Below are 13,422 nucleotides of genomic sequence, written 5' to 3' on the forward strand. Positions count from 1 at the left end.
TACTTTTTAAGACAAAATAGCGTAAATTTTTATTGAAACTGTGAAAATCTTATGCCAATCGATATGTGTAACACCCCAAACTCGCCTAGACGTTATGGTTTGAATCGACGATGTCACATGGTAGTGCTTTTTGACAAATATGTCGTCGCTAAATCCCCTTTTCTATTTAACCCTTTTTTTTCATTTTCTTATGTTAATTTCAAATCGTGTCGTTCGTTTCCAAAACATTATTCATTTACAAATCGTTATTAGATTTCCAAATTTTTTTTATTATGGAAGCTTTTAAACAGTTTGCGTATTCGTTGTATTTTTGATAAAACATTAATTTCATTTGAAAACCCGAGTTTTACCTAATACTAGCAAATTTAAATCATAAAACCATATAAAATCTAAATTTAAACCAAAATCCGTAAAGGCCATAATTACAAAAACTACTCCCAAATAAAAGTAAAATCATAAATAGGTAATAAACAGGTAAAAGAAGTCGTGTAGCCACCACCGAGTCCTCCTCCGCATCGATCCACCTATATCTTGGGATTACCTGCAGATTAAACAAAAGGGGTGAGTTTGCGTAAACTCAGTGTGTAATCCCCATACAGATGTATAGACAGGAAACATATAATCATAGTCTGGGCTTAAGCCCTTTTCAAGATGTCGATGTCGATCCGTTTGGGCCTTAGCCCATCTCAAGACAAAAATAGTCATGCAAGAAGGCTTTAGCCCATCCACGATGTCGATAGCAATAATAGATATGCAGTCACAAAAATCCTACCCATCCAGCCTCTACACACCATCTTCGTCCAACCCTACACTCCATGTGGGGATATAATCAACCCACCCATCCCTACACTCCAAGTAGTACCGAATGTGGCACTAGACAGTAGTTTGCAGCTGAGCTGGCAGTAAATTAGGCTCGAGGCCTTTCAATACACTTCCTCTGAACATTACAATCCTCGAACCCAATGCAATGCAATATACAGATATGACATGCTATAACATCATATCATGCATGTAAACAGGGCATACAGTATCAAATCAGTGGGACATCATCAGGCTTAATCATATCAAGCATACAGTCATTTCAGTCAACTAGGGGTCTAGGTAAGCTTACTGACCCTACAGTATGTCCACAGTCGACTCAGGCGACCCGTGCAACCTTAGCAATAAAACAGTGAAAATGGGCCTACAAGCCCATGATGTTCGCCTATTTAGGCCCACACACCCGTGTGGCCCACATGGCCCAAATTGGCCTTGGCCTCGTGATCCATTTTAATGTAATCTGTGCTAGATAATTATTCACATGTGTTTCCACTATTTACTTATATGATCTTTCAAAGTTGTCTACTTGAGTTACTGTTACTAAATTATTTATATCTTGAGCTTCAAAATTCCGAATTAAGATCCGCTTGATGTCTTTGAAGCTAGACTCAAGTACCTTTCTACCATAAAATTTCTAGAATTTTTTGTTTAGCCAATAAGTACGGTAAAATCTTTAAACTTACCCCTGCTCTGCTGTCTGACAGCTTCGACTCTTCTTTGCTAAAAATTAGTTATCTATTAGTACAGAATTTGGATGATGTTTCCATTTGTTTCTATTCAAAATAGACTCATTAATAATTTAAACATGTAAATTTTAACCCTTAATTATTTTTCTCCAATTTTTTATAATTTTCCAAAGTCAAAACAGGGGAACTCGAATTCATTCTGACCTTGTCTCACAAAGTTTGTTATATCTCACGACTTACAATTCCATTACTAACACTGTGTCTTCTATGAGAAACTAGACTAAACAAGCTTTATGATGCATAGACATCATAAATTTTTATATTATGCAATAATATAATTAGTTAAATCATCTGAAATCTAACGAATAATTATTATTTTAATAAAATCATGCAATTTTCATACATGAAATTAACAAATAAAGAGAACTCAACCCAATATGCGTAACAATTTTTACTGATACATACTCTAAAACAATGTGAATAGCAATTTCTTATTTTTCTTGATCATAAGTGTATTATATAAATAATTACGAAAAAAGATGGAGTAATACATTTGCGTAGTACTTATTATAAAAGACGATAGCAATATGTACACAAAACCCTTTTTCCTTAATCTCTCCTACAAAAGAAAACTTAACCTTAGATTTGCGTTACTGTGTGATTGGGCACCACCTTCTCCCTTCTATTACTTCCCTCTTTATTTTACTTTTTTCGATTTCCTTGGTTACCCCTTGTCAAGGTGGTTTTGGAGCAACAATTTCGGGAAGCAACACGATTGAGCTTGTTTCATAGCCGCAGTCTCATGTCCTACATTAGGGTGCTTGTTTTCATTACAAAGTCGGCATTGTTGTGGAAACATCAAAGAACAAGATGAGTGTGCTTTTATGGCATATTGGGGTGGACAACAAATGGCTTTCAAGTTTGTTGTGTCTTGGCCTTTCTTTGTCCTAGTTCTTTTGTTCGACTCTAGTGTCTCCCTTGTCTTTTAAATTTCAGTTTTGCTTTAGCTCTTGGGTTGTCGTCAAGAAATACGATCAGGTTGCATACATGCAAGAGAAAGGCTTGTGAATGCATAATGACTTGATGCACCAGTTCTCTCGAATTACTTTCCTCCGTGCTTTCAATAAATTAGTAAAGGAAAACCTAGTCTTTGCAGGCCCTGTTCCAAGAGTTATTTTGTTCGATTTTCGATGCATTCTACCACCTTTTCATATCGTTTTTTAATATCAAATGCTTATGCAACAACTTTTACTTCAATGAAAGTTTCTTTTCGTTTGTTAAAATTACACAATTTCCCAATCCATGTACTTAAACGAATATCAAAATATGCCAATAACTTCATTTCCCCATTCAATTACGCTCTCTTCTTTTATCTTCATTTCTCAATAGCTCAACTTCTCTAGATCAAGTAGTCAGTATCATACAAGTGGATGTAAAGTTTTTGTTTTGGTAACCGTACTAGTGTATTTTATGTTTTGTTTCAGCCTTATTGTTGTTTCTTAATGGTAGAATTAAGCGACCCGAATCCTTATTTAAATAAAATACAGTGGCAAAAAAAATAAAAGTAAAATCCCTATAGAATTATACTTCTTTTATTTTATTTTAGAATAAGGTTTTTTAAATCTTATTAAACTCTATCTATTTGATATTGATTAGAATAAGGAGTTTCACTCCTATTAGAATAAGGTTTTACAAGCTTATAAATAGATATAGTCTACTCCTCTTGTAAAAAAAATTCGAATTCAACATAGTGAATTTTCTTCTTCTCTGCCCGTGGTTTTTTCCCGAAAGGGTTTCCACGTAAAATCTCTATGTTCTTTATTTTTCTATTTCTATTTTCTTTGCTATATATTGTCATTACCGACATTTATTTTTTTTCACTTAAATATATTTTCCTGTTTATATCTTAGTTTCTCGATAAAATATATTATATATGCAAATATACCATAACAATATACATTTGAACAATTTATTGAAATATATATATATTTTAAATATTAATTGCATCCAATGATTATATTTTATTTCTAAATGCAACTATAAAATAAAAATCTTACTTTTCAAGACAAAATAGCGTAAATTTTTTATTGAAACAGTGAAAATCTTATGCCAATCGATATGGGATAGGATAAGCCGAAAACTAGGTCGTTACAATTTCAATCAATTTGCTCATTTTCGATTAGATTAGGACATGTTTAGATTATATATTAATATAAGTTATCTCTTTGTATTACGATCGACCATATAATATCGCTTAATATTAGTTAAGTGCTAGATAATTATTGAGTTAATATTTGCTTTCATTTTGCTTTTTGTGCAAAAACCATTGAGTATAATATACAATGAATATTAATGTAATTGATTAATATTTTATTAAACTAATTTGTTCGAAAAAATAAGTACTTATAGACTACTACATTAAGGGCACAATATCCCAACAATTTTAAGTCCATCGGAACACTAGCGAAGGAGTATAAAACACAATAAAAGAATATAAAAAATTATGGAAAAATACTAAAAATTATTTTTAAAAAACCAAAAATTATGAAACAATTTATTTTTATGAATTATTATTTTATATACAGTCAGTTAAGTACAATTTATATATAGTGTGCACAGAAAAATTACTTTTTTTGGTGAGAGAAAATAAGCTTAACAGTCAAACGGTTAAGCTCCCTTGGCGCGTGGCAAAGAGAAGAAGGGAGTGAAGACGCCACGTGACGTGAGGAGCCAGCTACGCCAGGTGGGCAAAAATTAGTACGGAAGTAGTACGATGGAGTAGCACCACATCCGTGTTTTTTTGAGGTGGGAAGGGAGGGAGGAGAGGGATATCATGGGGTCGGGCAGCCGGGGGGGTTTAGGAATTTATTTATGGGTAAATTGCTTTATTAGTCACTAAACTATTAATAACTTTTTTTTATCTATTAATAATCTAATTATTTACTTTTGTTCTTTTCAGTTATAATTCCAGCTTTTACAATTAATATAATAGTAATTTTAACCCCTGAAATTGATACATTATATCAATTTAATCTTAATTCTAAAAATTTAATCATCAATATTTACACGTTGTGTACTTTGATTTTTGTAATTTTACTTCTTTTTGTGACCTTTGCACCTAAAAAGCTAAAAATATATTAGTTAAATTTGATTGAAAATATTAAAAAATTAAAAACACCTAAAAATTCAATATAATATTTTTCGTATTTTCTAATTATTTTAAAATTAACCCTCAATGTCATAGAAAAACAAAAAGAAAAACCAAATTACACCATTGTGTAAATGCTTTTTTCTAAACAAAGACTAAATTGACATAATTTATAAATGTTGAGGATTAAAGCTACTATTATACTAAATTTTCATATTCTGTTGAGTGAATAACCCAATTATTGGTTAACTTATTAATCAAACACTATATATAATAAGACGATTCCACTTTCAACCACTTCGTTTTCATTTTTCTCTGCTCAAAATGGAGGACATTCAAGACTGAAGGAGTTGAGTGAGTACTGAGTACGGCCTTCCCTTTTCTTCTTCATTTTCTTTTCATTTTATACTATAAAATTTGCATTTAACTTACGTTATTGTTAAATATTATCAGACGGTAAGCGGTTTTCCGAAGGCGGTTTTCAGGTGAAACTTGTATGTCTTTGAACTTATCTTTTCATTATATGCAGATTTGCTTTTCAGGCTTAGCTTCTGTAGCTTTTATTTGCTTCGTTTTTTGTACGGATCTTTCTTCACTACCTTGTGTTTTCTTTACATTTTCTTTTATCTTCATCTACTTTCTCTAAGTAGGATTTAACGTGATCTCGTCATTTTTGCATGCTATTCTTGATCTTCTTTATTTGTTTTACTTAATAATTTTATAATAAACAATAGGTTAATGACAACGTTAGTTTTACTTAATCGGAACTTACATAGGATTTCTGGTAACAGGGTTCTTGATATATATATATATATACACACACACACAAATGAGGTATATTTTCCTGTCTCTCAGTTTATTTGCTTTGTTAGGGTTGTTGATGCCAGGGCTTCTAGTTTTGCTTCTTTAGACTTATATATGAATCCGTAACATTTTCCTTTCTGCAATTGTAAGTAGTCGGTGTTAGATTTTAGTTCCATTATTTTGGTGGAAAACGCTCTTCCCTTTCTTTCCTGTGTACATTTTTATGGTATTAATCTCATTGTTGCTTTTTTCTCCTGTTACAGTTATCGTCATGGTTCGAAAGAAGGGAACTGATTCTGCTGGAGGCGAGAGCTCTCAGTCCCATGATACTGGAGTTGGCAGTGGTCGTGGTTCCCAAGGTCCTCCACAACAACTAGGCAGAGGTGAAGGTGGAGGAGGATACTCTGGTGGTGGTAGAGGTTGGGTTCCACAGTCACAGCAACCGGGTCGTGGAGGTTATGGTGCTGGTGGACCTCCTGAATACCAATCTAGAGGAAGGGGAGGGCCTTCCCACCGAAGAGGTTATCGTGGTGGTCGGGGTCGTGGTGGCTATGGTCGTGGTCGAGCAGGACATGGCAGTCGTGGAGTACCTTTCCCCAGTGGACCATCCCGGCCGCATGTTCCTGAGCGGCACCAAGCGACTGAACCTTTTGAAACTGCGGTAACTCCCCAGCCTGATCCATCTGAGGCAGGTTCGTCATCCAGACCGCCTGAGCATGTACCATTGACAGAGCAGCTTCAGCATCTTTCCATCAAGCAAGAAGCTAGCCAAGCAATTCAGCCAGTCCCACCTCCGAACAAGCCATTGAGGTTTCCTCGTCGGCCGGGATTGGGATGCGAGGGAACAAAGTTCGTAGTCAAGGCTAATCATTTTTTTGCTGAATTTCCAAATAAAGATTTGTACCAGTATGACGTGAGTTATTTTATCTTCAGTGTTCTCTATGTTTGTTTTTGCCTTTATTTGCAGGTTCTTGATTAGAATTGTGAATGGAAATAGGTTATCATAACACCAGAGGTCACATTACGACGAGTGAACCGAGACGTCATGCAACAGCTGGTGAGCTTATACAAATGTTCAGATCTTGGAGAGCGCGATCCTGCATATGACGGCCGGAAGAGTCTTTATACTGCTGGGTCTCTCCCTTTTGAGTCAAGGGAGTTTAAGGTCACCATTAGTGATGATGATGGGTCAGTATGTTTTTATTTATGGTTATGTTATGTTTTCTTTTTGGTGAAACTTTATACCTTCTTAACTTCAATCATATATCTAATTCTAGAAATTTGTAACATTAGTTTTGGCTATCATTTTGCCTTCTCTATTATTTAAATTCAACAGGTTCTTAAATGCCTACTGAGTGGTGGTTACCTTTTTTATCTTAAATTTCTATTAATGCAGAAAGAGAAAGTTCAGATGAAATATGGCTTATTTTTTTTATATCTATACTCCATCTCTTATTATATTCTTGATGCAGAAGAGAGAGCGAATTTAAAGTTATGATCAGATTGGCTGGACGTACTGAACTGCACCGTCTTCGACAATTTTTGCAAGGGGACCAAGTTGATGTACCTAAAGATGCTCTTCAGGCTCTTGACATTGTTCTCCGCGAACTACCCGCTACTAATACTAGGTATTGCTATCTGGCTCTTTCTTTGGCATATATGTTTACCACATTGGTTTCACAGTCCAAGTCTATTATTTGAGAGACCATTGGTAATTGATTACAGCTACTGTCCTGTTGGCCGTTCATTTTATTTCCGTGACGAACTGAGGAAAGATTTGGACCAGGGATTACAAGCCTGGCGTGGCTTTTACCAAAGTACACGTCCTACACAGAGGGGATTATCACTGAATATTGGTATTGTGGTTATGATGCTACCATTTTTCTTGTGTTGGTCTATTTTTTATGCCTTCCTCATGTTTGGTTGCCCCTGCATTTTACCTCTGTGCCTTGGTAATCTTGAGCCATTGCCCCTGCATTTTATCGTTGTCTTATGGTTATAATTATTTGTTCGACAGATGTGTCTTCAACTGCTTTCATCCAGCCATTGCCAGTTATTGAATTTGTAACAAATTTGCTAAATCGGAATGTTTCTTCCGGGCCTCTATACGACGCAGATCGTGTGAAGGTTAGGTTTGCTTAGATTTCTTTTCGATTGGAACTATATTTAGTAGGCACTTTTATCATTCTTGTTATTTGTTCTTGCTTTAGGAAATAAGAACCATTGTTTTGAGCCAGCAGTGAAAAAGTCCATAGGAAATTGTTGAGGGCTTGTAGTGTCTCACTTCTTCAATGGAAAGTATTGCTCCTCTGTTGGGGTTTTAAGAAGTTTAGGGAGTGCCTCAGTTAATATAGATACGACCTGCAAACTTAAAGAAGAGGTATTAATATTGTGTGAAATATTAATTATGCATATTGTGCCTGTGGGGATCGAAGCATTAATTAAGGCTTAAATGTCTTAACTTTGCATACTTGATACCACTTGGCTAGCCAATACCTCTTGTTGAGGGAGTGAGACAATCCAAAGTGGATACTCACCTCAACAAAAATATATTATATACCTGCTCTCTATTATTTCCATTCTTATTCTCCGTTTTCCTTGAATATGATTATAGTAGCTTATGTTACAATGGTCATCGTATTTACTTTCTTGTATAGATCAAAAAGGCTCTTCTAGGAGTTAAGGTGCAAGTTACGCATCGTGGAAACATGCGAAGAAAATATCGTATATCTGGTTTAACATCACAGGCAACTGGACAACTGACGTGAGTATATTACTATGATATTGTTAGAGCAGATGATCTATGCGCTAGGTTTCACAGTTACATCATGCTATGGTATGAAACTTCTCTAACAAAGTTTATTGCTGTATAGTTTTCCCGTAGATGAAAGGGGTGCAGAGAAATCTGTTGTGGACTACTTTTCTGAAACTTACGGTATCACCATTCAACGCACGCAATGGCCATGTCTTCAAGTTGGAAGCCAGCAAAGACCAATTTATTTGCCAATGGAGGTAAAGTACATGCTATAGTATACTCCTTTCGATTGAATGTGCTTAATGTATGGACATGCTTACGAATGGGTTGTGATTCATGTAGGTATGCAAGATTGTGGATGGTCAGAGATACTCCAAGAGATTGAATGAGAAACAGATCACTGGTTTGCTGGAGTTCACCTGCCAGCGTCCTAAGAATAGAGAGGATGATATTTTGAAGGTCTGACAGCTTTGCATTTCTTCATTCTTTTGCTTTTGACATGCCTTGTAGAATTGTAGTGATAGCATATTGCAACATGGTATATCTAGGTGAATTATTGTCGAACTAATATTTTATATTTCCTTCTATAGACGGTAAAAAAAAATGCTTACGCTGACAGCAAATGTCAAACGGAATTTGGAATTAAAATCACAGAGAAGCTTGCATTGGTTAACGCACGCATTCTGCCTGCACCCCTGGTATGTCATCAATTATAATATCCTATTTTCTGCAATTGTGATTATTTTCTGATTTGATTTTTTGTCTTTCTTTTAGCTTAAATATCATGATACTGGTAAACAGAAGAATTGCTTGCCTCAAGTCGGGCAATGGAATATGAAGGATAAGGTATACCTTGCTTTCAATTCCGAATTCTGCAATACATATGTTGTTGTGCTCTCACTGTGTATTTGTTCTTAGTCAAACGTTTTACACAGCCATTATATAAACTACTTGGTTATCTAGATTTAAGGGAAAACAAAAGTTAATCTTAGAATTTCATCTCTTCAGCTTGCGATAGTTGAATGTGAAGATTTTTTCGTGCATTTTATGATATATTATTGTTTTGTTGCAGAAAATGGTTGATTGGGGGACCGTAAATAACTGGATCTGCATAAGTTTTTGTAGCAAAGTTGGACCTAAACTCGCACATAACTTTTGGACAAAACTTGCAGACACGTGTCTCATTTATGGCATGGTGAGGGAGTTGTATTAATTGGACATTATTGTTTGTGACCTCAGTTTGGTTATTTTGAACACTTCTTATTTGATAAGGATTTCTGTGGTTGTTTGCAGGCATTTAATTCTGTACCAGTGATTCCTCCATTGAATGCTTCTCCTGACCAGGTGGAGGAAGTCTTGAAAACACACTATTGCAAAGCCATGAATAAACTCCAGCGGCAAAACAAAGAGCTTGACCTGCTTATTGCTATTCTACCAGATAATAATGGCTCTCTTTATGGTATAGATTTTATGGTCTGAAATTTATGTCTGTTGAAAAACAGTCATACCATTCCTTAGAGATTTTCATGTCCCTTGCAGGTGATTTGAAAAGGATTTGTGAGACGGATATTGGAATTGTTTCTCAGTGTTGTTTGTCTAAATATGTACTTGACATAAAAGGACCATATCTGACCAATGTGGCATTGAAGATTAATGTCAAGGTTGGTGGAAGTAATACAGCTCTTGCTGCTGCAATACCTTCAGTCAGTGATCGGCGGACTATAATTTTTGGTGCTGATGTTACCCATCCTTCCCCTGGGGAGGATTCAAGCCCTTCTATTGCAGCTGTATGTTTCTTATCTGCTTTTCATGAGCATTTTGCTTCTTTGAAATTCTAATATAAAATTTTTAATTAAACATTCAGGTTGTTGCCTCTCAAGATTGGCCAGAGATTACCAAGTATGCTGCTCTGGTTTGTTCTCAAGCTCATCGCAAAGAGGTCATTCAAGATTTATACAAGACATGGCAGGATCCTGTTAGGGGAATTGTATCTGGAGGCATGATTAAGTATGGTTTTTTTCCTCGTGCTTCTAGTTCAAACACCTTTCAGCTTTTGTAGGTATCAAGTTCTGTTTTGCTGTAATGCAGGGAGCACCTAATATCATTCCAAAGAGCCAATGGAGGACATAAGCCAGAGCGCATCATATTCTACAGGCATAACGAAGCTTCTGGCTCTTCGATTTTCCTCCCTTATTTTTATTGAGTTTTATTGTATTTTCTGTATGCAGGGATGGTGTTAGTGAAGGCCAGTTTTCTCATGTATTGAGCGAAGAACTTGATGATATTCGTAAGGTCGTTGACTGTATACCATACTAACAGTATTTTAACTTCAATTTCTAGTGTCAGAGCTCTGAGTCTCATTCATCAACATTTCAATTTAGCATATACTCATCTTTATCTCAGGCATGTGCCTCTTTGGAACCAAATTATAAGCCTACGATTACTTTTATTGTGGTACAAAAGCGACATCATACAAGGTTGTTTGCTAAAAACCACAATGACCGCAAATTTGCTGACCTTAAGGGAAATATTTTGCCTGGTGAGTACTATTCATTCTTTTTATAATTTTTTAATATGACATCACAATCTGATGATGGTTATTTGTATTCTATTTTGCAGGCACAGTGGTGGACTCCGATATATGTCATCCAACAGAGTTTGATTTCTACTTATGCAGCCATGCTGGGATTATGGTCAATTCATTTTTTACTTTGCTCCTATTGATAGGTGATTAGGATGGGGATGTAGTTGTTTGTATTTCTAATATTTTATCCACCGTGGTAAACAGGGAACGAGTCGTCCGGCTCATTACCATGTGCTATGGGATGAGAACAACTTCACAGCTGATGCATTGCAGACTCTTACAAACAACCTGTGCTATACGTACGTTCTTTTGCCTTCATCTTGATGAATATTGTCTCTACATTAGCAATTGCTCGTATATATTTCTTGTTTTAAATGTCTGTAAAATGTTACGTTTCAGGCATACATTTTTGGAAGTCTATAATTTTAAGGGTTAAATCACATTTTGGGACTTGAACTTGACAACTATTTCCACATTGGGGCTTAAACTTTTTTATTTCCAAATTAGACCATGAACTTGACAATTGTTCCTAAAACTTTTTTTTGTCCAAGTTAAGCCTTGAACTTGATAATTATTCTCACATCGAGGCTTGAACTTTTTTTTTGTCCAGGTTAACTTGTGAAAATGTTAGAGTTCAAGGCTCAATCCGAGACAATTGTCGAGTTCAAACCCAAAAATATTGGAATAAATGTCAAATTCAACGAGTATCTTAGACAAAAAAAAGTTCAAGCACAAATGTGAGAACAATTGTTTAGTCTAAGTCCTAATATGAAAACAATTACCAAGTTTAGGATCTAATTTAGACATAAAGAAGCTCAGACCCCAATATGAGAAAAGTTGTCAAGTTTTGAGGCCCTAAAATAGTGATTTAACCCTAAGTTTTGAGTAAATTTAGTATTATAGAAATGAAAATTGTATCACTATAGAAATTCCAATTTAAACAGAACTTTAGACACACAAACTACAAACCCATCCTAAGAATCTTTATCGATGATTGCACAACTCTTTTCTTATCTATAGTATGAATCAAACAATAATTAATTGCTCTAACTAAAAATATTATGTTTTCATTTGTTGCTAGATATGCAAGGTGTACCCGATCTGTGTCCATTGGTTAGTTCCTTTTGCTTGTTTACTTTTCACACAAATATAAAGGCATTTCTGAGTGCAAGAGGAACTAAGTTTCTCTCCCCTCCCCTTTCCTTTTTATTTTGTGATTAACAAGCTATGAATAATTGAACGTGCAGTCCCTCCTGCATATTATGCTCATCTTGCTGCATTCAGAGCTCGTTTTTACATGGAACGGGAGACATCTGAGAGTGGATCAAGGCTTGGAAGTTCAAGAAGCACAAGAGGACCCGATGGTAGTGTTGCTGTGAGACCTCTGCCAGCTCTCAGGGAAAATGTCAAAAGGGTTATGTTTTACTGTTAGGAGGTGCTTTTAGCATACTATATCAGAGTATTTTGGTTTTGCTTGTGTGTTGACCTAAAACCTACCTATTTTAGGTACAAATTCTGTTTTTGTTGGAACAATGGCAGTAGCAAAAGAAGAGAACAGAACAATGAAACTAGATTGAAGAAAAAATTTTACTTGCTCACAAATGTGCAGCAAGGGAGCTATGGCTGATAGCTCATTCAGCTCATTCATTCAGCTAGAAAAACAACATATTTATAGTCAAATACATCACCAAATACTACCTACTACCACTAAGTAGCCTAGTAACTTGATAAACATTGCTTGTACACATAAACAAGCCACCTAAACTAGTCATTCAACACCTAATGCATTAAGTTGTCATCAACTTGTTCATTTTCAACTAGTTTAATTAACAAAGAAACTAAAGAGAAAACCTTGCTGTTATAGCAAGTATACGTGCTGCAGCATGTTATCAAGCTGCATGCACTTCAACCAAAACATGTAACAGCAATATGGTTGGCCAATTTCAACACTTCTCCTTGGACTCCATGCTGCAAATACCAATCATTCATCAAGTTTTTTTAAACTTGGCAGTCCTTAGATGCTTTGTTTCAAGCTGGCTCTGCTCAAGCAATTCATTTTCAACCTTGGCTTCATTCTCAACCAAATCTGACTTACACGCTTGACTATCCCAGTCTTTTGTGCCAAAGATTTGTTCATCAAATGGAGTCTTCTCCTCCTTCACAGCCTTGGTTGACAACTTGCCTTCAAACACATCTTGCCTTGTTCCTTTGTTCACTACAACCCCGTTTCTTCTTGCACAAACAGTTCGTGAGTATAGTTTGCTTGCCTTCATTCTGCCATTTTGGCTTGCAATTCGACAGGCTCACACTTTGCTTACTATCTTCAACAGGCTTGCAACTATACAACACGCATTGAGCTTCCACATGTTGCTGAGCTCACACCTTTGACAGACTTACATCTTTACATATTGTCTTCAACAGGTGTCTTCAACAGGCTCACACTTTGCTAAGCTTGCAGCTTTGACATCTTGCTAAGCTTGCACATTTGGAAAGCTCACAAACTTTCCTTGAAACTCCTCCTTCAACTTATTCAAGCTTGTTTGGGGGTCTCATAAGTTTGAGCTGATGCTGTCTTCTCTACAAGCAGTCCTTAATGATTTGCTTGTGCTTTGACAGCTTCTTTCTT

General features: G+C 35.7%; 1 protein-coding gene across 1 annotated transcript; it reads left to right on the forward strand.

Annotated features, from left to right (window-relative positions):
• Nucleotides 1-5,728: 5,728 nt before the first annotated feature.
• On the forward strand, nt 5,729-12,228 carry LOC105768523 (protein argonaute 1). The gene is made up of 21 exons (XM_012588481.2): nt 5,729-6,370; nt 6,455-6,645; nt 6,930-7,085; nt 7,183-7,313; nt 7,475-7,584; nt 8,115-8,221; nt 8,331-8,469; nt 8,555-8,671; nt 8,803-8,910; nt 8,987-9,058; nt 9,285-9,407; nt 9,506-9,671; nt 9,752-9,999; nt 10,077-10,219; nt 10,301-10,366; nt 10,441-10,504; nt 10,616-10,751; nt 10,832-10,905; nt 11,001-11,095; nt 11,878-11,909; nt 12,044-12,228. Exons 1-21 carry the CDS (start codon nt 5,729-5,731, stop codon nt 12,226-12,228), a joined length of 3,105 nt encoding a protein of 1,034 aa, XP_012443935.2.
• The last annotated feature ends 1,194 nt before the right edge of the window (nt 12,229-13,422 follow it).

This window comes from Gossypium raimondii, chromosome 5 (genome assembly GCF_025698545.1).
Source record: "Gossypium raimondii isolate GPD5lz chromosome 5, ASM2569854v1, whole genome shotgun sequence".
NCBI lineage: Eukaryota > Viridiplantae > Streptophyta > Magnoliopsida > Malvales > Malvaceae > Gossypium > Gossypium raimondii.